This window comes from Dermacentor silvarum, chromosome 2, assembly GCF_013339745.2.
Source record: "Dermacentor silvarum isolate Dsil-2018 chromosome 2, BIME_Dsil_1.4, whole genome shotgun sequence".
NCBI lineage: Eukaryota > Metazoa > Arthropoda > Arachnida > Ixodida > Ixodidae > Dermacentor > Dermacentor silvarum.
In genome coordinates this window covers 130,863,177-130,889,452 of record NC_051155.1, presented here as the reverse complement: position 1 = coordinate 130,889,452, position 26,276 = coordinate 130,863,177, and the positions used below count along the sequence as shown (strand labels likewise).

General features: G+C 46.5%; 1 protein-coding gene across 3 annotated transcripts in view; it reads left to right on the top strand.

The window, feature by feature from the left end:
* Positions 1-17,648, top strand: part of LOC119441768 (E3 ubiquitin-protein ligase Ubr3-like) — a 107,944-nt gene extending 90,296 nt beyond the window's left edge. For 2 of the 3 annotated variants that reach the window (XM_037706378.2, XM_037706375.2), the window contains 7 exons: positions 2,224-2,348; positions 3,225-3,323; positions 5,263-5,391; positions 9,632-9,808; positions 11,781-11,990; positions 14,502-14,641; positions 17,156-17,648. In XM_037706378.2, the coding sequence (XP_037562306.1) occupies positions 2,224-2,348; positions 3,225-3,323; positions 5,263-5,391; positions 9,632-9,808; positions 11,781-11,990; positions 14,502-14,641; positions 17,156-17,273 (998 nt within the window). In that variant the 3' untranslated portion in view covers positions 17,274-17,648. The remainder of the gene's footprint in view (positions 1-2,223; positions 2,349-3,224; positions 3,324-5,262; positions 5,392-9,631; positions 9,809-11,780; positions 11,991-14,501; positions 14,642-17,155) is intronic. The other variant, XM_037706377.2, reaches the window with a different exon arrangement.
* Positions 17,649-26,276: the final 8,628 nt, after the last annotated feature.

The following is a 26,276-nucleotide window of genomic DNA, read 5'->3' as shown; positions in this document are numbered from 1 at the left end:
CGAACAGGTGTGTGTCTTATACACCGGTGCGACTTATATACGTTTTTTTCAGGAAACACTGCCGTTTTGAGGGGGGTGCATCTTATACAAAGGTGCGACTTATAGACAGGAAAATACGGTAACTGTATTGGGTAATTTTTTAATTCTTGGTCGTGAACGTTGGCGCTGGTAAATCGTATGATATGGGTCATATCAATGAGGTTATACTGTATAGGGAGATACATACTCCTCTGCTCAAGTGTGTGATCAAAGAGAAACACTTTGTAAAGAATAAAGTTGTAACGATACATAAAAGCGCTTATGAAGAGTTCTTGTGAACAGTTTGCGAGTGGTGACACAGCTTCTGCACCATAACACAAGTTAATGCATCCTATGTATGTGGCAGCAGCTATAGAAAAAGTTTGTGCAAGCTGTTGTAGACAAGAAACGTGCATTTTTTTTTTCTGCTCATAGAAACTTTTGAGGTTCTTACGGACAAACACTCAAGAATCCCAGAGTGTGTGGAGCCATCAACATACAGAAATATAAAAATGCTCCATTCACTTCTGTCAATATGAAATGCTCATTTTCAGCCTACAAGCGCATTCTGAGTGAGAAAAAGCACAATTTTGAATACTAAAACCTTGAGATGATAATCATGTGTTTCTATTCTTATAACTTTTACAAATATTTCTAAACATGCTTTATTCAGTGTTTTTTTTATATTTATATTTATATTTTTTTTTATAATTATATGGACACTTCAACCGGATTTCTGCTGTCGCCGTCGCCGTGAGGTTCCCTATAGATAAAATCTTCGCCGCGCGCCGTATGCCCGAGCAGAAGCGTGCGGGGACGCGCACTATCACGGAGAGCGAACGCACTCAATCTCCCACGCGCAAGCAAGGAAGCGGGAAGCCAGCGCCGGAGGGAGCGGGGGGGGGGGGGGGGGGGCACTTCTACTCTGCCAACAACCGCGCTCGTCGCTCGCTCGCCCGCACAGTCTCTTATCTCCACACGGCTCTGACCTTTATGCGCCGTGCATTCGCCGCTCAGTTTCCGTTGAAGCGATAGACCGCACGTACCTTCGCCCGTTGCTTCGGCGTATGCGCTTGCTGCCAGCGTTTTGACAGTCGTTGTCTGCAGTCATTCAGTGTGATCTATTCATGTTTGTTTGTGCGCGCTCACACCACGCTTGTTCAATCAGTTAGTAATAGTCGGGCCACATTTTCCAACGCACACTACACATGCAATGCTGCCCGGGTCGGCAGTGCAGCGCTACAGGTGTGTCCCTTCGCACGCGCTGCCCACGGGAAGCGCTTCTCATCAACACCACCGTTTCACACGCGCCTTCTCGTGGTCATCGAGTCTCTCTTCATGTCGGTCTACTTACGCCGCAGCACACCTGCTTACTTAATCAGCTCATGTTTACTACAATTCATATTGCTACCAAAGCCGCTCACCTTACTTCGTATGACATTGCTGTGTTGCTATCGCATTCATTGCTTCGCCCTTAGGGCGAAACTGTGACATTTTTTTTTCTTACTGGAACATTTATTGACTTCAATCCATTAGGCGTGGATTTCAGCTTCTATAATAACTGTAAGCATCTTTCCAGGTGTATTTTGGGTTTTTCAATCTTGCCCCACTTAGTGAGCCGTTGTCAATGGGAAAGTATGGTTATTGAAATTAGCGTCAGGTCATAGTGTCAGCGGATTGACGACAAAATTAAAGCAGGAACCATCCTTGATGATTTTCTATGTTACGCAAATCATTTCTGAAAGGTATAGACAACACAAATGTGTGCAGAGTGGCCGATGGTATGACAACGGCAATGTGACGACCATCGCGTGACGTCAACTGCATGACGATCGTGAAATGACTATGCTGGAGTGATGACAATGGGATGCCAATGCTGGAGTGATCTCAATGATATGACGATGTTAAAGTGGGTGCAGTGATATGATGATGATGGCATGACAACCATGTTGCTGTCTATACCATGCAGTATTTTGAAGCTCCCGTTACCCAGTGCCCATTCTTCGGGCCTGTAAGGTATTTTGAATGAATAAATAAATAATTGAATATAATGATAGGTAACTGAAGCAGACAACCTTTCATTTTTTACTTTTTCTTTCTGTCAGTCATTGCCTGTTGTGTTTTGACTGCATTGCGCTATTTATGAATGAGAGTGATAAACTGCTGCTTTCTCTTCTCCCCCCCCCTGTTCTTTTTCTCTTGCAGCGTACTACACGTGTCTGGTTCGGTCACTGTATGCACTCAACTACGTCCAGTCCTTGGTGCAGATCAGCTGTAATCTTGGTCACATGGAACGGACCCAGTTCAAGCAGAAAAGCCTCGGCTCACCAGTGGGTGTCTTGTTCGACTCTGAGATAGGAGCATGAGTATGTAGATTGCCCTTAGAACTTGAATCATTCCTTCTTCAGTCTTTAGGCCCCAAAAAACTTTGTAATTTAGAATATGGTACTTTTAAATTCCCGAATTAGTATATGTTCTGTTTTCCCACACCCCTCATTTACTTCTTTCATTTTATTCATTCAATTGATTGCTCAATCAGCCTGCAGCAGCCACGTCAGTATCAGCTGTGATAGCCACAGGTCAGCATACTCGCTCACCAGTACACCGATTCAACCCGCTGCACTCTGATTTCATAGACGTGTGAGGGAGTTACAAAATGTGTGATTAGACGCGAGTATGAATGGGAATGAGAAGCCAGTGAGTTTGAGTTGATGCAAGTATGAACGTGAGTAACTATCGGCAAGTTTGAGTGGATGCTGGTATGAACGTTTGTAGGCGCTGGTGGGAGGAACACAGAAACGCCTGCATTCTCAGATTTAGGTTCCCCCCCCCCCCCCCCCCGCTCCTCAATTCTCGGTGTTGTGTCTGCAGGATTTTACGAATGTTTTAGTTTTCAGGTTGGCAGGTATGCTCTTAAAGGAATCTAATGGGGCCGAAGTTAATCCAGAGCCTCCACTATGATTCCTCTGATGGCCTGTGACTTGCTGTGAAACATTTAAACATCGTCGTTTGAATCTTTACATGTTATCCAATTATGAGAAAAGATAACATTGAGGATAAATCTGCCTTGTTTATAGCTCGACAAGCAGTCAACCACCTGTAAATAATTGGAAGAGAGGACAGGGCAAAATGCGCAATAGAATTCAGTGTTAATTTTTATTGCTTGCTTTAAACTGATCCCTGTATGCTCTTTCATCTGTTTGCAGAATTCCCTGGAATCTGCAGATTCTGTGCTCGGCCTGCTGGTCGAGCAACTAGAGCAAGGCAACCTGTACATTGATGACGAGGACATGGACACCCATGCGGTGAGTCAGTCAAATGAATTCTTCACATATTTATTTATTTATTTATTAAAGATACTTTCAAGGGTTTAAGACACTACAAAAAGCGCTAGGGTAATATAATACATAAAAAAGTGCAGTAAACAATAACATGCTAAAGAAAATGCCACAAGGCATCTTGCAAGGCAGTCTTGACCTTTCTTTGGAGTGCTCATTTTATCGGTTACATAAATGCTTGAGAGACCAGTTATGTAGTACCACTTGCAGTTCTGGAAGCAAAGTAGCGGGCAAGGTAATCGTCTGTGTGCACCATGGCACGCAACTTACGCCCCTAGAAGCCACCTAGTCGCGAGCCAAGCCTAGAATAGGTGGTTGCGAAGTTGGCATTGGCCGGCCACGCTTGGGCCTCCAATCGTTGGCAGGCTTCTGCCAATTGCCTTCGTGGGTGTGAACACAAACGCACTGTCCCGAAGGTGCAAGCATAACCCTTGCTTGCTACCTACCAGCCCCGAGGCAGTCTTGAAACATTTGCCAGGAAAGATGGCGCCAGCGATTTGCGTGCTGCCACAGAGGAACACGGAGGAACCAGTCATGGCCGCACCCGGGACAGCAGAGGTCGAAGTGTAGCTCTTGTCAGCTAGTAGTGGCACACGAAAATTCGTCGATGCGTGCGCGCGACACCAAACACAAATGTGATTGGATCGGAATATTTTTGCGAAATTTTGCGCCGCCAAGTTAAAGCGCAGCCCATACACAGGTGGAACCCCTTACTCGAGATTATACTGTAATTCACACTGCAGGTCACTTCAAGATGATTTATAGACTAGCAAAGGGAAAGAAAAAAATGCAGGATTGTAATAATAAGTCTTGTAAGAACGCTAAGACGTGAACATTTCTAACATTGCAAAAGTTCAGGCAGGCTTAAACTTAACTTCATAAGAAGGCCAAGAGTGATTGAAGCCAATGGCAGCATTGTGGAATTTAGTCATTCTAATTTGCAGAAGTGACTTGTGCAAATTTTTAGGTTAGAGGTGCAAGGAAGAAAAAAACACAGTAGGACTGTGTACCATCAGTGGGTGGTACGAAACCGCTACATTCATATGTCATGGGATGCAATGACACTCATAGCCATGTGACTACAGATCTTATGTCAGATTTTCTGAACCAGGATTGCGATAGATTTAGCTTTTACTGTCGTTTAAAATGTGATTGGGGTTTGAAAAATGCTGCAGCCAAGTTGCTTCACGACTGGTTGAGGTTTAGGAAAAATCTTGAAATGTACGAGCCGTGTTTACGGTTTAAAGGGGCCCTGAACCACTTTTTATCGATGTCTAGAAATGCATTTGAAGTTAAAATGGGCTATTTCAGGAATACTTTGCCACAAAAAGTGCTTCAATGCGTTCATCAGAAGTGGGGTTATTGGCAATCAAGCAACACCTTCGTGGTGCTTCCGCTCCTTCTTCAATGCCTTGCACTGCGAAAGCTACGGCGGCGGAGCAAGCGTGGCCGCAAGGCTCCGCTCCGCCTTCTGAACATCACCGTGGCGCACAGTTCACAAGGAAGACAATTTATGAGCACGTGGCAGGTATAGTCGTAAAAAGGAAGCAGAAGCGATGGTTGCAAATACCTGTAGCTGTGTGGCCTGGTATTTGTTGTGGTGCACAACGGGGCCCCACAAGTAAAACAGGCAAGTGTGTGTGCCCTCCTGAAGCAAACAGCATAACAGATGGCATTCGAACTGGAGATTGCTATCGCCGCCCGTCTTGTCGCTTCTTGCCACTGTAAGGCGCAGACATGCCGTGCTGTTCATGCTCACAAGTTATGGTTAGAACATTTCAGGAGCGTACTCAAAGTTACCAGTTCGGCGAGTAGGAAAATCTGAGAGACTGCTCTGTGCCTTTTGTCTTGGTAGAGACTGATGTGGCTCTGTTTGCTTCCTTTGCATGCAATTTGTGTTGACCAGCGGCAGAGAGGCCAGGAGCTGACAGGTCACCAGCTGGAGAAGCAAGTGATGGCCATGTGCGGACCCTTCCTGCGCATAGCTGCCCTGCTGCAGTCGCACCTTTTCGAGGAGAAGCTGCCCACAGCCATGGTGCGTAAAAAAAAAACTGTCAGCTTTGTTTATCTGCGTACTACCATGGATAAATGAAATTTACATGAATGATGGCCAACTAAGATATGTTTTCGGTACCATTTTCACCACTTCGTATAATGTCGGTGCAATTTTGGCTGCTGTATGTACTTACTCGAAGATACCATCGACTGCATCATACCCGCCGTGGTGGCTCAGTTAGCCAAGGCGTTGTGCTGCTGAGCACGAGGTTGTGGGATCAAATCCCAACCACGGCGGCCACGTTTCGATGCAGGCAGAATGCAAGAATGCCTGTGTGTTTGCGTTGTAGTACACGTTAAAGAACCCCAGGTGGTCAAAATTATTCCGGAGCCCTCCACTACAGCGTGCCTTATAATCACAACTGGTTTTGGCACGTAAAACCCGAGAAAGAAGAAGACGACTACATCATGCCATTGTTTGGCGCCAGAAAACCCCATTAATCAATTGTGAGTAATAGCCAACCAGGACATGTTTTTGGTTCCACTTTCACAACTTTTTACGACAGTGATGCTAGTTTGGCTAGTATGCCTATGCTACATTCAACTGTATACCTATACTACATTCGACTGGTTGCATTGAAGAGCTCTGGAGTGCTCTGGCGGTGTACTTTACATTTGGCTGGTTGAAATCGAGCGCTTGGAACACACATTTGCCTGGTTTATTCAGAGTGCTGCGCTCTATACTCGTGGACTGCTTTCCGAGGCACTGAAGGAAAAGCTACAATGGCGGAGCATCTGCACTCTTTTACTGCTCCAAGTCGTCTGGCAGCGTTTGACAGCACCTTGGTTTCTTGGAATGGATACTGAATCAGCGTAGCTTCGAGGTGCGACAGTTTTGCATTTGCCCACACGTGTAACATATAAAGCAGGAAAAGAAGTCAAATTTAACACTCAACGGTGCATTTTGCCTTATTTTGCTGTTGTAAATACAAGATGTTTATGTATTCTCTTCCCCAGCTTAAACGAGCGTGGATGAGAATGTGGAACTTTCTTCAGGAGTGCTCTTGCATGAACTCTGCCTCCGTAGATTTCCGTTCATTGCCATGGTAGGTTATGCGTGAGTATAGTTCAGAGTGTTCAGAGGAGTCTTTCTCTGACTCCATTCTCAAGAGGGCACCGCATCGTTGCACTCTGAGTCGGAGCGTCGTAGGAACCAGTCGAATGTGCCATTAGTTTAGAGCTTCAACCATCTTCAGTGGCCATTGGTGTGAAATCACATTATCAGTTACTACTACAATTAAACCTTGATATGATGAAGTTGGTAAAATTGCCAATTTGCTTCATTATATCAAAATTTTGTTACACTGAAATTTGTACTTTTGTGCAAATAAAGCACCGATGGACTTTTCTTACACGGAAGGGTCTGCAGGACTTTCCTTATTATCGGCCTCTCGAAGAAAAAACAAACTTAGATGAGCAAAAAAAATTCATTTTGTTGAATTTGAGAGTTGGCAACGAAAGATACGGTTTCATGCCGTGTCAGCGATATCTTCGCATTGGGGGTACGAAGCGAAGCCAGCCATGCGATTCATGTCCACTCCACCTATTCCGCCCCCATGGCTCATAGTGTCACATGCAGTAGAATGATGCTACCGCGTCTCTGAAACTCAAGATTATGCATCCTCCAGCACTAAGCGCTCGAGAAGACAGCGTACGTGATGCCACACCCTCTTGGCTTGCCCAGTCCTTGCACACGTGGCGGATTACCTCACGTACAGGCTGCATATGCGCTCAGCCACGACAGCTGGGCTAGAAAAAGAGAACCTGCTCGCCAGTCCCTCCCCGGACCCTTGTGCACGCTTGATCGCATTACTGCGAGCTCACTCCCCTCTCCCTTTCCCCTTGTTCGCACGGGAAGACAGCGCTCATCAAGCCACCGTCTTTCTCGTCTCACCCTCACACGCTTTCACTCGTGCCCAACGCATACAGCATGCGGGGCAGGATAGAATCTTATTGCACTTCGACTTTACACGGAAAATAATGCTACTTCGCTACGGCAGTCTCTCTCAATTGCACGGCCGCAAATTGAGAGGTGTGTTCGCATGCAGCTGCATGTAATTCAATCATTTGACCTTCTGCATCTGCCAAAGTTTCTATTTATTGTCTTGGTATTCCTTCACGGCAACAGTGAAGTTTCATTAAATAGAAATCTTGTATGAACACACTTCGTTATATTGAGTTTCAATATACATGGTGTTCTATGGACAAGAAGTTATAAAAATATAAACACTTTGTTATATTGAGAATTTCATTACATTGAAGTTCATTATATCGTGGTTTAACTGCACTTGTAAAAGTAGTTATATTTTACTCTTTCTCATCTACGTTTCAGTTGCCTGGGGCAGCGCTCACACTTGCAGACATGTGGCATAGTGGGGCCATTTCGAAGAGCCCAGCATCAAGCCACTAGAGGCCACATTGGCATTGTTTGCTTACCAGAATTTCACTTTATTTTACGTCTGATTTACATGGGAATGGTTTTTCTGCCTTTCTTATTTTTTCTTCAAGCTAGAATTGTTATCATTGTATCCGTTGTGAGACAGTAGTTTCAATCACTGTACCTGGCATCTGCCCAGCGATGATGTGAAAATTGGTCCTGGTAACATAGCTGATTGCTAGCAGCAGTATACTATTATCAGTGTGCTGCGTTACAGTTCGTCAGTTTACACGCATTTCACATCAGGAAGAACTGGCAACTTGAGTAACTACCACGTTATCAATTTTTCCTCTCAGGTGACGTGCATGTAAGCAAGGGTCGTGTCACATGCAGGCGAGTTCTGTTTTTGCCTTTATAAATGAAAAATCTATGCAGCAAGGCATGGATTGCCCAGAAGTTATATTATGATAGAAAGTTAAGAGACAAGGCAAAAATGATGGAAATCAGACTGTAGGAGCAAAGTTGAGGCAAGTTAGAGTGCCTTGGAAAGGTGTGCCAAGGTTTCATTTGGAGGAGAAACCGTCTTCAAGGCTGCTTTGTCATCCATATGTGAACAGTTAAAGGAATACTGATATGACATTTCCGGTGTCTTATTTCTTTGCGGTATAAATGAGGGCCCTCCAAGTCCGGTACACATCATTGGCAAGCATCAGAATGGCCTAAATAATCTACCACAGTCTACTCCCGTTAGTTCGACCCTTGTGGGACTGCAATATTTGTTTGAATTATCTGAAAGGTCGAATAAACAAATTGCAGCAAAATGAACGAATTCAGATCTCTTTTTCATTGCTTGAAGTAGTCTGTAATGTCTTTGTTTCTTGCACTTGAAACATGACTCAACTAGCCTGAGGGGACGAGCGCCAACATGTTACATTGGCTCAGCATGACACGACACAAAACAAGCAGCAACTTATTTCTTTACGGTCAGAAGGGGCGTCTGCCACTAAAGGATGGAAATAAATTTATATAAAACAGCCTCACACCTAGGGAAGTATTATCTGCTGAATTTCTTGTGTTTTCCAGCTTATAGTAACCGCTGCGTGCCTGAGAGGGTGCCGATATGCGGGTCGGTAGGGATCGAATTAACCAAAGTAGGTAGGCTTTCGATTAGCAAAAGTTAAGAGAATTATGCGAAAAGTAGACTAACCGAGGTCGGAATTAACGGGAGTCAACTGTATAATACTTTTTTTCTACAAACCGGTTTTGATTTTGGTATCTAAGAGATAGATTACATCATGACAGTGTGATACGCTGGTCAACTACATTTCTGAAATTGCTGTGGCTGTCGCACGTGAGTGCAACCAAGAGAAAGAGATGTATCACTCTTGTTTGCCTGTTTATTAGCAACATAGTTCGTCGCTGCACGATGTTGGCAAACTTTGTTCGGTGTCCGGCATCAAAGTGATGTCAATGACGCCATCCCTGGCATTTCGAGACCAACTTTAGTATGAAATTAAAATAGCCTAAAGTGTTTCTGAACCATCATACGTGCTAAGTATGAACCTTTCATGTGAAAGAAGTGTGGGGTAGAGTTTATGCCACTTTGATGTGTCTGTAGTCCTTCAAAAGCACTGAGGGTGATAAGGCTACCTTGACAAAGGTGAGGCAGCCTATCAAAAATGGAACACTGCCTTTCTGAGGAACACTTTCTTGGTTCAGTCTTAATTGTGTGCCTATGGTATATTCTTTCACGTTTTGTCCTGATCTGGAGACCCTGTTGTCTGAGACATTCAGGCACTTGGCAGCAGCTCTTCATTTTTTGGTGCACTCCCACTCTTGACAGGACCCCGCGGACGAGCTGGGCATGCTGTGCCAGTTTCTGGGACTCGGCCGTGAGGGCCAGCCTCCCCAGTTGGCTGCAGCAGGTGTCTCGTGGGTCACCGAGAGTCCCCAGGTTCTCCTGCGCTCCTGGTGCCGCGAGTTCAACCAATTTGCTGGCGGGGTCCCAGTTGCTGCTAGGGTAAGTGGGAAGAATGTTTTCTGGCAATTAATCATGCCGACTATTCAATTTCTTGCTAACATTATCATGAAACTACATCGTACATTAAAGGGGCAGGTAAGTCTACCAAGAGTCATGATATGTATCACGAACCAGAGATCTCGGTGTTCATTCCGCATCGAGAGATGACATGGTTGCAGAGAAAATCGCAATTGGAGAAAACAAGTGGAAATTTGGCATCCACACTAATCGCTGGTCACCGCGTATCTTGATGAAAATGAAGCAGCATGGTCACCATAGTACAGTAGAACCCCGCTGATACGTTTTTCATGGGACGGTAAAAAAAAACTCTTAGACCCGAGAAACAGGAAAAATTGAGAAATGGGAGTAGTGTTGAACTGCACACAATATTATTTTAATTCTTACGTGTGAAAAGAAGTTATAGTTTTGCCGGAAAGCCGAAGCATCGATTGCGATAGCAAATTAGTAGACAGCTATACAAAGTAAGGATAGTAGTTTTATCGTCCACATGAACTTGTAAACATTTGCTTATTAACTATATTAACAAGCATGGTGTCAGCGCACACAGGCAAACATGAACACATCACACTCGATGAGCGCGGACACGCGCTGTCTAACGCTGGCGTGAGAAAGCACCGCTGCAGAAGCGACTGAAGTGGCCTTCGTGCTGTTGTCTATCGCTTCAATGCAAACTGAGCGCCGAGAACACACAGCATGCACAAAGCTACGAGCCGCCGACGCACCTACACTGCCTAGACTCTGCCCCCAACGCAGATAGCTTTCAAGATACAGCCCACGCCACCGCGCAGTACGCAGTTGATGCCAGAGTATGTACAACGCCACCCGCTATCCCTCCCCTCTCGCTCCCTCGCTGGTGCCTCGAGCGCAACAGAAGAAGGCACGCTTCCTCCCTGCTTTTCTTTCTTGCACGCGCGAGGTTTAGACGCGGTCGTCAGCTCCCCTCGCACGCTTTCACTCGCACATACAGCATACGGTGCACGGCGACAGCGTTATCGCCCTTAGACTTTATATGGAACATCTATGAGCCAGAACCAATTTTAGGGCCACAACGCGTCATAGACACAATCTTTAGATAGCAAATACGGATCTCAAGGGCCATGCTTTTGCTGGCGGAAACCGAAAATACGTCATAGTTGTTGCCCCCGGCACTTTGGGCGGCCAATGCCATCGTCAAGCCACCAAGCCAAGCGACATGAAAAGTCAAAATGGCCGCTCGGGCCGGCGCAGGGTGGCAGTTCACAACGTATGATACGAGAACGGTCAGTTGCGACGCAACAGCGGGGTTACCAATGCATTGGATTCTATGGGAGCTGTGCCGGGACTGGCCAAAAACGACGTAACAGCCGGGAAAACGCAGCACCCGGGAACATAACAGCGGGGTTCTACTGTAGTATACCCTATGGGGTTATCGAAGCGTGTGCGGTAGGCAACAGGCAAGGGACCCGTTTTTGTGGGGCATCTATTAAAGCAGAGCATTTAGCTGAGATAGTCGGTGAATGTCGGCAGGTTTGGCAAGCATAACTTTACACGGGGACAACAGAAAGTGAACGGGAATGTTTCCTCATTTGTTACAATTAAAATAAATTTTTGTGTTTTACGTGCGAAAACCACGATCTGATTATGAGGCACGCTGTAGTGGGGGGGCTGGAACTTAAATTGCTACCCAGGATTCTTTAACGTGTACCCAATGCACGTTACATGAGAGTTTTCGCATTCCGCCCCCTTCGGAATGCATCTGGGGCAGGCAGGATCAAACCTGCGATTTCGAGCCCAGCAATGCGATGCCCTAGCCACTAGGCAATCGCGGTGAGTTCCTTGTTTGTTCTTGAGGACATCTGTTATCTTTTCTGGGTTAGGTTAGGTTGTGGTGGCTGAATCTACCCTATAAGGGGTATATCCTTAATTGTGCACTGTGCAAGAATGCTCCAAGGCATTCCTCGTCTTGCAACAGGGCCTGATGTCAGTGAGGTGGAACTGGGCCCAGCCGCGGCTCCTGTCTCTGCCGGGCCGCTATGACGAGCTCTTCCAGTACTACCACAGCCGGGCGTGCAGCAACTGCCACAGCGTGCCTAAGGACCCGTCTGTGTGCCTCGTGTGCGGCACGCTGGTTTGTCTGCGTGAGAGCTGCTGTCGCCAGCAAGCGCACTTTGAGGCTGTGCACGTGAGTCGACTTGTGCTGCCTCTATTACCTTTGCCCGTTTTCTGTCAGTGGCTGTCATCTGCATTGGGCTAGTCAGCATTACTTTATCGTTTCAAGAAAGAGAGAGAAAAAAAAAAAAAAAAACCTGGGAAGCACCTGATGCTTGGGCGTGAAAAGACGTACCATATTTATTCAAATATAAGGTGAGGTTTTTTTCCCAGAATTTTTAGCCTCAAGTCACTGCCCGCCTTATGCGCAAATTTTGCCTTTCAGTGTGGCTTCACGGCAGCGCGAATTTCGCCTTACAGTGTGGCTTTACGGCAGCGCACGCCGTAGGGCCATGAAGCCACACTATAAGGAGAAACTCGCGCTGCCGTGAAGCCACGCCTAAAGGCAGAATTTGCATATAACTCGCGCTCCGTGTGTTGAAGCTCCCTTCCCCCGTATTTCATGATTGCCACTTTGTGTCCTGGCTGTGTCAGTAATTCAGTATTTCAGGCGATCCCCGCCAAGTGTCGATAATCCGTTGGCCACTCTGTTTCGCCTTATATTGGTGTGTGGACTCAAATTTTTCTCTTGGCCCCCCCCCAATGGCACCCTTGCCTTACATTCATGACCACCTTATAATCGAATAAATACGGTAATGGTTAGAGCTGTTGTGATTAGATAGTTTTCGTAGAATTCTGTGTGATCTGGAAAACATTAGAACTCCTCGAGAATTCAAAGAAGTGCCGTCACAATCTGAAGAAGTATTTAGACTGCATGCAACAACAGGCACGCGCTGTGCGAACTGTTCAAGACATTTCTGGTTAGCGGGCCCTCTACGAGGTGGCCTTATTGAGTATGTGTGTAAGCAGACTGCGTTTGGGAGAATCCTAGTCAGCACTGTTGTCTTTGTCGCCATTATTTTTGTTTTGTGTGTGGCCTCCAGTTGCACTTCCATTGAATGTGGTTACCTTTCACTAAGGCTTGTACAGTAACTAGTTGTGGACTTTTTACAGGCTCAAAACCACTTAAATTTTTCTAGCTACAGATATTTACTTCCTTCTAAATTTGCTGTTTCGGAAAGAGATAATAATCAAACCCAAAATGTGCCATGGTACTCTACATATGCATTTGAAAGTTATAGACAGCCGGATGCAGACAATGTGTCATACATGTGTCATGCAGTGATTGTTCTGTCATTAATGTAGTTTGTTTGTCAGTGATTTTCTGTTGCCCAAAAGCTTCTGTAGCATTGTTTTTAAATTTAGTGTGCCCATTAGGCTTGACTACTTCGAGTAAGTAGTAGTGGCACAGGGTAAATTGAATCAAATAAGATATCGTATAGGCTTGTGTAAGGGCTGCACTTTTTTTTTCACAATTCTGATGAGGCGCGGCACTTACATGGGACCGAACCTGTTGTTCAAAATGGCGCCAGCACAGCCGGAGACTTATGCATCCCCAAATCCCCAGATGTACCATTGTATCAAAGGTCCACGCACAGCTCTCGCATTCCAGTAGCCGCACGCAAAAGTATTTGGCACGCGAAAATTCACCTATGCGTGCACGCGGTTTCGAGGCACCGAACGCAATTGCTTCTCGGTTGGCAATTTTTTTCACACATATTGAGCTGCCATGTTGGGGGTGCGGCCCTTACACGACTCTATACGGTATTAGAAGTATTTAATGTCATGACTGTTTGCCTACCACCAGCAAACATACTAGTGGGCAGCAGTTTTGGCTCTCTAAAACTTGACTTGAAATATATTTTGTATGGTATTAACAAACTTTATCAAATGCAAAATTACTGCTTATTGTAAAATTGTTGCTTTGATTGTTTTTTATAATTAGAAAGAAACACTTTACTAAAGGAGGAAAGCCAGTACACTGCAGTAAAATGCCGGCAGTGACATATATAGTAACCAGGATTTTTTCAAGTAACTGAGACACTGAGAGGGAACAAGCATTGATCTTGAGTAATACTGATCTCAGATATAGCATCAAATGAGTGGACGGACAGAGCTCCCAAAGACAGTTGCTATAGCCGTTATTTGGTCAAAGACACTGCTACTAGTCTGTTTTTTTAGTGTTCTGAATGTATTGCCATGAAAAAAAAATGGCCTTCATATATTCCCGACTCCCACTTTCCTTTGCCCGGGCAGGCTTTTGCACCTCTTATACCGCTAGGTCTTTCATGGGATCGTAACGGAAGGTTATAAGATGTATTGTGCTGTTAGCATTACTGGTACTGGGATAGACAACATTATGATGAGTAGAAATGTATGGTCATGCATTTTCCCTGTCACATATTAACAGAACTCTACATGCAGTACCCAGAAGATTTAGTCTGTTCTTAAAGGTTAACAGTATGCAGGTTGCATGTCAAGGCCCTAGAAGCAGTGTCAGTACGTTCATTGTGCTCATCGGGCATTACCATAAGCACTTTATGCTACAACATGGTTTCTTGTGGTCTTTCTTGTTCTCTGTCTGGCCTTGAGTGCAAGTTAAATAGCTTATTGGTCTGTATATTCTGTTTTTCGCACTGCACAGCACTCCATTAACTGTGGCGCGGGCACAGCCATCTACTTGGCGGTGAATTCGTCGACAGTGATTGTGATACGAGGCAAGCGGGCCTGCCTCTGGGGCTCAGTCTACCTCGACAGCTTTGGTGAAGAGGACAGAGACCTCAAGTGAGTGCAAATAGACAGTGAAGTTTATCTTTCTAGGAACTCCACAATGTCATCTTTGTGACAAGAAAAATGACTTCATTGTGGAGAAGATTGCAGCTGAAGGAGTTGCATTTTTCTTTAGCCATTTAGATTGTTTGTAAAGAAAAGCACAATGTACAGTGCTGTCCACTGTTAAAGAGAACACATGAACATAGGCCGTAGGTGTACAGTCGCCCGGCTTTGCAGCAGGCGACTTGCAGTCAGTGCCACTGGCACTTTCCATGCCCTTGTGTAGTGCTTTGACATTAATTTAGCTAGCACTTGCAGCTGTATGCATGTATACATGCAATTTATACATGGTGTGTAGAATAAGTTACAAATTTTGTAAATATTTCAGTTTGTCTTTGGTTGGTCATAACTATACAAAATGTCGCTGCAGCTGAAGCTCAATAAACATACGTGATTTAGCAATATCTATGACATAACAAACTTTCTTAATTTTTTGATCTTGCTCCCATTCAATGTCAGATGTTTTTTAGGTTCCACAATTTTGAGCTAACAAATTCCATGCCTGACACATGCAAGTACCTGGAGCATCTGTGACAAGCAAAAAGAAATAAAAAGTTGCTGGCTCTCCCATAATCGAGTCTAGATGTAAGCATGAAATGGCTACCATACGGCGTCTATTGCTGCCTGTGGTGCCGCCGCTTGCAACCGCGTTTCTTCTTTCAACAATCCAACGTGCTCAGCGTCTGTCGCCACTTTTTTTTGTCGCATCAAAGTGGTCAGCTTCAAATGCGCGGCCTTAGGTCCCCTGTATCAGCCTTTTGAACGTTGCTATTGGAAATGACAAATGAAACTTCAGCGTACTAGAAGTTACAGCTTGAGTGATATTGTGAACAAACATTAGGAAGAACTCGGAAGCAATATTTTTTGTAACTTGTTGGGAGAGTAACTAGCATATGTAATACGGTCCTGTACAAAGGGTTGGGGGCCAGAGACCACATTTTCGGAATTTTTGACTTGTTTTGGATGATCTTGTTTTGTTCTCGCAACTTGCCGGCATGTTCTCGTTTTGAGTGCCCGAATAACAGCTCTGGCTTTTGGCTCAAGGTCACTTGAAGGTCGCCGACAACGGGAGCTAAAAGCATTTCATGCTTAAAACATTGTGCGACTGTGACCTTATCATTTTCATGCATCCTTTTGTATGTGGATGTTGCAAGTAAGCGACAAAAAATGACAACTGCCAAGCACATAATGGCATACGCTGCGTCACCATCTGTTGTGCCTATATGGAAACCACATTTGGTGCTCCGCATTAATTTCCATGATCTCACAGATATGCTCCAGAAAGGTTCGAGTGGCCTTTTCGAACAGTAAAATGCCAAATGGAATGAGTTTACAGTGAAAATAATGTGGCAGGGATGAAAGGAGCATGTGTTGTACCAGTGGCGTCATTAAAGGGAACGGATACAGCTATAACATCACAGTGATCTCGCTATCGTGACTTAATACACCATTGTAAACGAGCATAATGGCATCATAGATTTAGTGGGGTGTGATGACATGTGATTTCTTTCTCGTGATGCAGAAATCTGCAGAAGAATAAAATTGGGATGGAGTGCATACGGCAGGCATTGCCAAATCCTGACTGGGAGCTTGCCAATGTCGTTGAAAAGAAAAGTGTACAATCATTGCATTCTACCGGTGCTAACATATGGGGCAGAAACTTGGAGGTTAACAAAGAAGCTCGAGAACAAGTTAAGGACCGCACAAAGAGCGATGGAACGAAAAATCTTAGGAGTAACGTTAAGAGACAGGAAGAGAGCGGTGTGGATCAGAGAACAAACGGGGATAGCCGATATTCTAGTTGACATTAAGCGGAAGAAATGGAACTGGGCAGGCCATGTAATGCGTAGGATGGATAACCGGTGGACCATTAGGGTTACAGAATGGATACCAAGAGAAGGGAAGCGCAGTCGAGGACGGGACGATGAAGTTAGGAAATTTGCAAGCACAAGTTGGAATACGCTAGCGCAAGACAGAGGTAATTGGAGATCGCAGGGAGAGGCCTTCGTCCTGCAGGGGACTTAAATATAGGCTGATGATGATGATGATGATCACATGTACAATTGCATACATCATCACAGATGCACACATCACATTATACATGTGGTACGTCAAATTATAGATGTCATACAACTACATTATGCAAATGTATGCCTGGCACAATGTTGTGGTGGCCGCTATCAGTAGGTGCTGGTAATGCTTTAGAATCCTGTGAAGTAATTTTTGCTGTTGAAACCTAGACACGTCGACCTCACAAGCTTGTGATTTAACAAACTTTTTACTGCAAGTATGGCTTAATGGCTTGGTTATGTCTAGGTCAAATTGTACTTGGAAGCACCGAATTCAACTGTTTGCACCATGCTGCCCTTGGTGATGTCTCTCATCTTTTCCCCGCCATCAGAGAGGGCCTGAATTGAATGAAAATGTTGATTCAAAACGTTTTGGGTATGCGGCACATGCACGCAGGCGAGGGAAGCCACTCTACTTGAGCGTGGAGCGGTTCCAGCTGCTGCAGCAACAGTGGACAACACACGCCTTCGACCACACCTCAAGACGCTGGGTGTGGCACAAGGACAACCTGTGATGCACCCCTGGCCCTCCTTCCCTTGGCCTCACCTACTGCACCTGCGTCTGGCCGCGTCCCAGGACGCTGTTGGCCACAACCCTGTGGTGCCGTTGTTCCCCTAGGCTTGTTTCACAGATGCCTGGACACTGCGAGGACTGCAGCCGTCACTTCTATCTGCCTTTTTCCTCACCGCACTATACATATGTACAGGCGAAGTTCTGCCGCTGCTGCGGGGAATGGCGCGTAGGATTTTCTTCCTTTTTTTTTCTTCTGTGAGATGCAGCTGTCAAGTAGCACAGCAGCCAGGCTGAAAGAATACAGTATAATACTAGTTTAGGAAGTTGCAAAGAAAAAAAATTGCTGCTTGTTTGCATTAAAAGAAGAGAGTTGAGATCACCTGTTTCTGTCTCCATTCATTGAAAGGTGTCTTGGTAGTTTGATGGTGAATACAATGTTCGCTGCGTCTGAGGCATTCTGCTGCCAAGCACAAGGCTGTAGGTTCAATTTCCAATCGGAACAACTGTGTTCCAGTAAATGCGAAGCGCAATAATGCTCATAGTACTGTGAGATTTCAATTCAATTTCACCTCAGAGGTGCTCTTAGATAATCAAGAGCCCTTCACTATGGCACCTCTTGTAGCTTGCATCTTACTTTAGGACTTAAAGACTACACTGCTTAATTAAGCTGTTCATGTTAAGGCAATAAAGTAGAAATTGAGAGGCACTAATGCTTCAGAACTATGCTCAGACAGCACAATGGAACAAGGACACACGGAGATAAATACTAGAGAACAAGTGCTTGTTCTATGATATTTGTCTGCGTGTCGTTGTTTCACCCCTATCAAGCGGGCAAGTTAAGTGCACTTACGGAGAGTGTCACTCTGTTTAAGTGCACTTTGCCAAATCTAAACGTCGCAAGTGGAGTGTCACTCGCAGAAGAGTACTCTGGTCAAACTGCGTTCACAGAATGCACCTTGCTGGCCGAGTGCGTAGCCAGTGGTTTGAATGGTACAAAATGTAATGCATAAAAAAAAGGACACGGAAGTTCATTTTAGTGGTCGAACAGCTGTTGCGCACAGATAATAGCCTAAAACTGGTTCATATTCTGTTCTAGCAGGATCAAATGTCGCCTCGTCGCACACCACTATGTTGTTCTGGATTGGCTAGGCATTTTTCTTGGCCGGCATTGACTTGCCACACTCTTGTAATAAAAAATCTTCATTTTTTGTTGAAAAAACAGATTAAGTTTGTTTTTATTAATAATACAACGTAAAACAATCACTTTTTGGAAATACCTTTCTTTTTAATCTACATCATCACAAAACTCTCTCGTAGTCTGTCAAAATTTTTTTTTTTTTTTACTGCGAGTGCGTTGTTTTCCCGTTTAGAACCGCGTAGCCTAAAGTGTCACTCAAGGTCCCAAAGTGCACTCCCCGTAAGTGCACTTAACTTGCCCGCTTGACAGGGGTATTAGTTTGAGCATAGTTCCAACAGTGACCAACTAGCCCTCATCAAGATTTTAGTAAAGCACTTATGTCGTTACCAGCAGGCCTGTCGCAGTGGCTGTATTTTGTAGAACCTGCAGGATGGCAGATTCTACAAAATACAGCCAGTACACAAATAATCACAGTACACATGTAAAAAAACAATAGATATGTTGATATTTTCCCCTTAAAATTTGTACAAAAGCCCCTTCCTTCCTGCATTATGTATGCTGTCTTTGGCACTATATACAGTGTAAACCACTTATAACGTCAGTCGCGGGAGTCGCGAATATCCGCACTATAAGTGGTACCACACTATAACCAAAGAAACAATTTTCAAGGCCCGCACATATGCAAAACATGTGCACCGAGCCGCCACGCGTATGCGACAGTCGAGGAATGCGGCTAGAACGTTTGCATTCAATTTACAGTCGAATCTCGTTAATTCGAACCAAATCACGCTGCGGCGCCTCCGACCGGCATTGCTCCGGCACCGCCATAGAGTAAAAGCTTAGGGGAGACCCCTCATTGTCGCGCGCGAACGAAACAAAAGAAAAAAAAAACGTGCCGGAAATTTCACCCTCTCTCAAATGGCAAGGTCGCCGATTCTGCGTTGCGCCGGAACATGCGTGTACGTGCTGACGTCTCAGCCACGCTACCGTGGCCACGTGTATGAACCCTTCTTTCTCCTTTATGCTTCCTCTACTTTCTAGTCACGTGTTGACCTTGCACGTTGCGGCTACGGCGCCGAGGGAAGCAGCGGCACTGTCCCAGGCCGGCCAACGAAACTGCCCACGCCGGCAAACTCCGCTTCCCGATAACGGCAGAAAACGAAACTTTGGGGAGCTGGCGCCGGGCCGACTGGAGCGGCGGCACCTGCACGGCGGCGAGCGCGCACGGTGACAGTCGAAAGTGAGGGAGCTACGAGGGAGGGCGAGGGGAGCCACCGAAGCGGCGGAGTTGCCGAGACGAAATCCGCTTCCCTGCCACCCTCCTCACATTCCACAGTCTCCGCGTGCGCCCTTCGCCGTGCTGTGCCAGCGCCGCCCACTCCCTGAAGTTTCGTTTACTGCCGTTATCGTTGGATGGCGTTGGCAGTCTCGCGGCCCTCCGCGCCGTGATATTTCACGACTCGCACTCAATATTCTGGTTTCAGCCTCACTGGCTGTTCGTTCGCACCACGTGCCCTTCTCCTCCACTTCGTTACTCTTTCTTTCTCGAGCACTTCTTGGGGCGCCCGTTTGAGGGGAGCGTTCGCCGTCTCCGCTGACTTCCGTACTCCCAGGTGGCCGCACTGTAACCGGTATTTCGTTTCCCGCAACTGCACTATAAGCGATATGTGTATACATGGAGTGCTATGGGAAAATTAACGGGAGTCTGAAAAGACCGCACTATATCCGGTCCTGCACTATAAGCATTTATGTTATAAGTGGTCTATACTGTATGAGCCGTCATCTATGGGCTGTGGAATAGCAAAAGAAAAGAAGTCGAGGATGTGTCGCACAGATCAAGAAAAAGAACTAGAAGCAAGCATGATAGCATGCTGCCAGCCTTCTCTAGCCAACTCTCTGTGAAACTGTCCTCTTCGCATTTTTTCTCTCACTCGTGCCTGCAGGAGTTGGCCCAACACGTCACCTCCTAGTCGCGGCTGTGCTGGGCAGACTGTCCATTATGTTTCATTCACTTCTGGCCTGCAAATGGCCTGCAACTAAACCTGAAAAAGTGCCACTTCATGACCCAGAAGCTTGCGATTCTCGGCCAGGTTGTATCTAAAGACAGACTCCTTCCCGACCCATCGAAACCTTACGCTGTCCCCGAGTTCCCCAAACCAAAGCCACCCAAAGAAATCTGTTGCTTCATCAGCCTCTGCTCTTCATTCGGACGCGTTGTTTGCAATTTTGCCTCAATTATGTAGCCTCTGACAGAACTGTTAAGTGATGCCAGTGATCTCCTGTGTGTGACGCTACGTTCATGATACGCTCATTATGCCTCCGCCTGTACTACAACACTGCGACTCCACCACCACAATTGTACGGAAGCCAGTGATTGTTCTTGGTGCTGTCCTTGCGCAGTGCAAACGTGGCTACTCCAAGGACGTCATTGCTTACTCCAGGGGTTCTTAAGCAAGTTGGTCCCAGGGAACCCTGCTAAGCTCAATGAAGTGCCAAGGAACCCCCCCCCCCCTCCCCCCCAATAGGCTAGGCTTAGCACGCAACATGTTTGGGGCTATTGGTGGTGTTCGGCAGGCTATTTTGATGGTGATGTGCAATACACGTGGTCCAAACTGGGTGCAATCGTTATGAAAGCACAGCCAAGAAAACACAGCATCGCAACCAAGACATATGCCGAGAAAGAATGACAGTTTTCAGTGCTTATCGCACTTAATTATAACATTTCTTCACAAGAGGTCTTAGAATTTATGCCAACACTACTTTGAGTACAGTATAAAAACCTTGTTAATTCGGATTTCACGGGAACGAAAAAAAATACGAATTAGCCGAATGTCGAATTATTAAGGGTATCAAGACAAGAATAAACAAATGCTCACTAAGTCAACATGCTTTTATTTACTGAATGAATCAGGAAATCATGTTTCTATTTTGCACAAAAGCAGTGTGGAAGCTGCAATTCTCGTCATCTCGTGACTGATTATATAGTGCTCGCAACGAGGCCGCGGCACGTGTTTTCATCTGAGACACGCTTTTCACTACCATGCGCACATACCGATTATTTTGTCGCCCGTGAGCTGGTCGCCAACAAATCGTCTGTCCATTGTGATGTAGCCGGTGCGCTCTATCTTTGACAGCTTTGCACTGAATCAAAGCGAAACTACTGTTTGCCACAACTGCTGCAGACGAAACCGCGGCCGCTATCGACGCGATCATGGACGGCGACCTTGCGGTTCTGAAGGCAGGCGGTCGGCGCACACACCAAGTCATAATGAAACTACCGTTTGCTGCAACAAGTGCGGCCGAAACTGCGGTCGCTATCGACGCAATCATGAATGGCAACTACGCAGTTTTGAAGGCACGCGGCCAACGCGCTCACTGAGTCGAAACGAAACTACTGTTTGCCGCAACTACTGCAGACAAAACCGTGGTGGCTATTGACATGATCATGGATAGTGACTATGCACTTATGAAGGCATGGGGCCAGTCGCCAACGTTGTGTTGTGAGCGGCGATAAACGCAAGAATAAAGGCTTTAAGGGCACAAAGCGTTCCGGTGTTGCTGTCAGACACGTTTCACGTACGATTTCCCCTGACGAGAAATGGCGATGTGGACGGATGCGGACTCCACCACTTCGTTTCGGTTGGATGCCAGCGCCGTTTTTGCTCTTTGGTGTCGCGCATTTATTTTTGTATTTTTGTTTTTGCGTATTCCTCCGACGTATACATCAGCGCGCACGCTACCTGCCCCGATCTACAAACGGGAGAAATGCGCATGGTGTAAGTTGCAGCCTCCAAGATTTAAGTGCAAAAGCTTAGGCGCGCTGCCCGTATTCGGAGGCTAGATGGCTACAAGCTGCTGGCCGATTTATTGCACAGTTCGCGCGTTTTGTGTTACGCACTGTGATGGTGCTTTTTGAAATTCGGGAATGGGTAATGGAGGTTCTTTGAATAGAGCGCACCTCACGTTCACCGTCTTAGCCATTTGGCAAGCGCGGAACCAGGAAAAGTTATCAGTGGCTCACCGAACCCTGAAGAGAGGCCTGCGCAACCCCTGGGATCCGCGGAAACACCTTGAGAACCCATGGCTTACACCAATCACACATCGAATAAAGCGGAGCACAACAGCTGTCTAGAAAAATCAATTTAGGGCTAATTGATTTTTAGACTAAATTAGGTTACCACAGCAGAAGCTGAGGCTCATGAGTGCTGCAGGAACATCGAAAGTAAATACAACAAGGTATGCAACTACCACGTGCTTGGCGATACGTAGACCACCTCTGTGCGGCTAGCACGGTCACAGAGTTTCTTGCTCGTTCCAAAGGCTGTCCACTTGAAGCTTTCTCTGGCAACGTTACCTAACCCAGTCCGTGAACTCAGTCGTTGATGCAGTGCTTTCTCAAAACGAATTCATTTGTTGTGAAACACAGTTAAACCAGATGCCTCGCTGTGGCTTGGAAATCGAATCTTGACCTGTAAGGTTCCTCTAGCTCCTGCACCACCTGGGCCAATCAGCAAGCGTAGGGTGGCTCCCAAATTTAGCAGTAGGGAAATATCTATAGAAGCTTTCCAACACACTTTTACATTTGTGAAGGTAATTGAACATTTCATTCATCTCGAGACGCTAGCTTCCATATGTATAAACGAATGCCGAAAGGACCAGAATTATACATGTCTGTAGCGCGTAGAATAAGAGACGCGTGTCTTTGTATCCGATTATGTTACATCTGAGGCTTGAAGATTAATATGCAGAAAACAAAGGTTATGTTGAACGGCCTAGCTGGTAAGGGAACAAGAATTCAAAATCGCCAGTCAGCCTCCAGAGTCTGTAAAGGAGTACCTTTATCTAGGTCAATTACAGGGGACCCTGATCATGATAAGGAAATTTACAGAATAAAATTGGGTTGGAGTGCATACGGCAGGCATTGCCAAATCCTGATTGGGAGCTTACCACTGTCGTTAAAAAGAAAAGTTTACAATCATTGCATTTTACTGGTGCTAACATATGGGGCAGAAACTTGGAGGTTAACAAACAAGCTCGAGAACAAGTTAAAGACCGCATAAAGAGTAATGGAACGAAAAATGTTGGGCCTAACGTTAAGAGACGGGAAGAGAGCGGTGTGGATCAGAGAATAAACGTGGATAGCCGATATTCTAGTAAACATTAAGAGAATGAAGTGATGCTGGGCAGGCCATGTACAGTGGAATCTCGATGATGCGATCACGGCTAATACGAATTTCCGGATGATACGAATTTTTCTGTGGTCCCGGCTGAGTCTCGTTACTTTGCAACGTGCTAGAGAACGGTTGTTACGAATCGATTTTCGACCCGCGTCGGTTGATACGAATAAACGCCGCCTCACCGACGGCCGCGAAAGAGAACAGCGCGCAGTCACGGGCTTTCTCCCTTTTTTGGTGCGGAGGCGCGGATGCGGCGCAGGACAGCGCGGAGGCCGCGACTGGGCGCGATGAGGTTGACGCGGTGGCGCTTTTCTTGCTTCTGCGCGCGGCCGCCGCAGCGAGCAAAGGTTCGTGCGGTCTATCGCTTCAACGGAAACTGAGGGGCGTAAGCACAGCGCATACAAAGGTCAGAGCCGTGTGGAGATCGCTTTCAAGATACGGTGCGCGCGACAACCCCGACAGCCGGCACAGGCGCAAAGTACAAGAACGCATTTGTTGGCAGAGTAGAAGCCCTCCCCCCCCCCTCCCTCCTTTCCTCCCTCCTGCGCTGCCTTCCCGCTCCTTTCGGTGGGAGATTGCGTCGCCAGTTACCCTTGCGCTCCGTTGCAAGTTACGCATTTGGTGCCCCGCAGCACAGCGTCGCCCCCCCCCCCCTCCCTCCCTACCCCCCCCCCCCCCCCGGCCCCTTTCGCGCGACGGAAGCAGGGCCGGGCTCGACTGGCGCGCCCGGCCGCGACGGAAGTCGCGTTTGCTCTCCCCTGTGCGTTCGCTCTCCGTGCGTGAAGGCGCGCTTTCACTCGCACATACGGCGCGCGGTGACGATTTTATCGCCCTTGGACTCATGCTCCACGTCTCATGCTCCTCCTCCACATCGCCTTCGTTGATCTCTCCCGTCGGTGGGCGCACCTCGTTGAGAAGCGTGCTCGCTACCGCCCTTGTCGGCGAGATTTTCCAGCGGAAGCCGCATTATAACCGGTATTTCGTCTCACGCAGCTGCACTGTAAGCGGTATGCGTATACATGGAGTTCTATGGGAGGGTAAACGGGAGTCGGAAAAGGCCGCGTTGTAGCCACTTCTGCACTATAAACAGTTACGTTATAAGTGATCTATACTGTAAATGCATTTTACGTGCGCGTGCCTGAGTGAGTTCACCTCCGACTCTTTAATTTAGCTAGTATTGTGTTTCGGTGATACGAATTTCGGTTAATACGAATATTTTTCGTGACCCCGTGAGATTCGTATCATCGAGATTTCACTGTAATACGAAGGGTAGATAACCGGTGGACCATTAGAGTTACAGAATAGGTGCCAAGAGAAGGGAAGCGCAGTCGAGGACAGCAGAAAACTAGGTGGGGTGATAAAGTTAGGAAATTTGCAGGCCTAAATTGGAATCAGCTAGCGCAAGACAGGGTTTTAATTGGAGATCGCGGGGAGAGAGAGGTCTTCATCTGCAGTGGACATATAGGCTGATGATGATGATGAGCTTACATCATGCTTCTACAAAACTAATTGTTTGATGCATTCGTGCATTTGTGTATGTCAACGAGCATTTCAAGGAGTTGCCATTAGCCACCCGCTTTTCAGGAGCTGAAAATAACGACAAAGAAAGCGTTGAAAAAATGCTGAAGCACCTGCTAGAATCAATGCGTGTGATTCTCTGTGGTCTCCAGACTCCCGCCGCTAAAAGTGCCGTGCATGTCCTCGCCGTACTGGAGCAGCTTGTCGCTGCTCTTTACATATTTTAATTACCTTTCTTGGCACCTGTGCTGCTCACGGAGGAGAAGCCCACACACTAGCTCCTTCGTTGCGCGTTTCTGTGAACTTTCAATAGACCGATCCCACCGGCCAGTTTCACGACGCCACCGCTGCCACGGTGCATGCTGGTACTTGTCATCCGGCTACTCCAGCCGCCCGGAGTGCCTGTGCGTCCTGTTTCCGAAAGATTTTTGGCAATTTTTATGGTTCGTGTAGAGCCATCGTGCGATGGAAGGATTCATCTGCTGTGTTCCTGCGTGCTACAACAACCACACAATGCACAAAGGCTTCGGATTCTTTGTGTTTGCTAAAGAGCGAAAGCTTCGAGAGATGTGGATCCAACGGATTAATAGGTGGTTCTGGTAATACACAGCGCGAGAAGAAACATGGGGGACGAATAGCGGCCGCATTTCGATGGGGGCGAAATGCAAGAACACCCGTGTACTTGGATTTAGGTGCACATTAAAGAACCCCGATCGGAAAAATGGTAAAAATCATTTTTTGAAAATTTTCATTCTGTAACTCTTATTCTATCTGATTCCGAAATATCATCACTGAAAACCAGTAGAAGTGCTCTAAAAAAATTGTTGTATCGGCCAAGGTGCCGAAAAATTGCGCGGAAATCGCGAAAAAACGGCGCGTTTTTCAAGCCACGATATCTTCGGAACGGCGCAGCCGAGCGCCGCATCTTGGTCTCGTTGGAAAGCGCATTTCTCCGTCTTCAAAACTGCCATATCTCCTCCATACAGAAACAAGCACACAAAAAGCAAATGATTGAAGGTCGTGCCGGAGCCACCGATTGGCCGCGCCGCCACGTGACTCCACGCGGTTTTGGTCCGGTGTCGCTCCGTGATGGCGTCGTCTGCTCCGCTTGTTGCGGTGTCCTCGCGAGCATCCGGACAGTTTTATTTCGACGAGTGTTAAAGGAATAGCA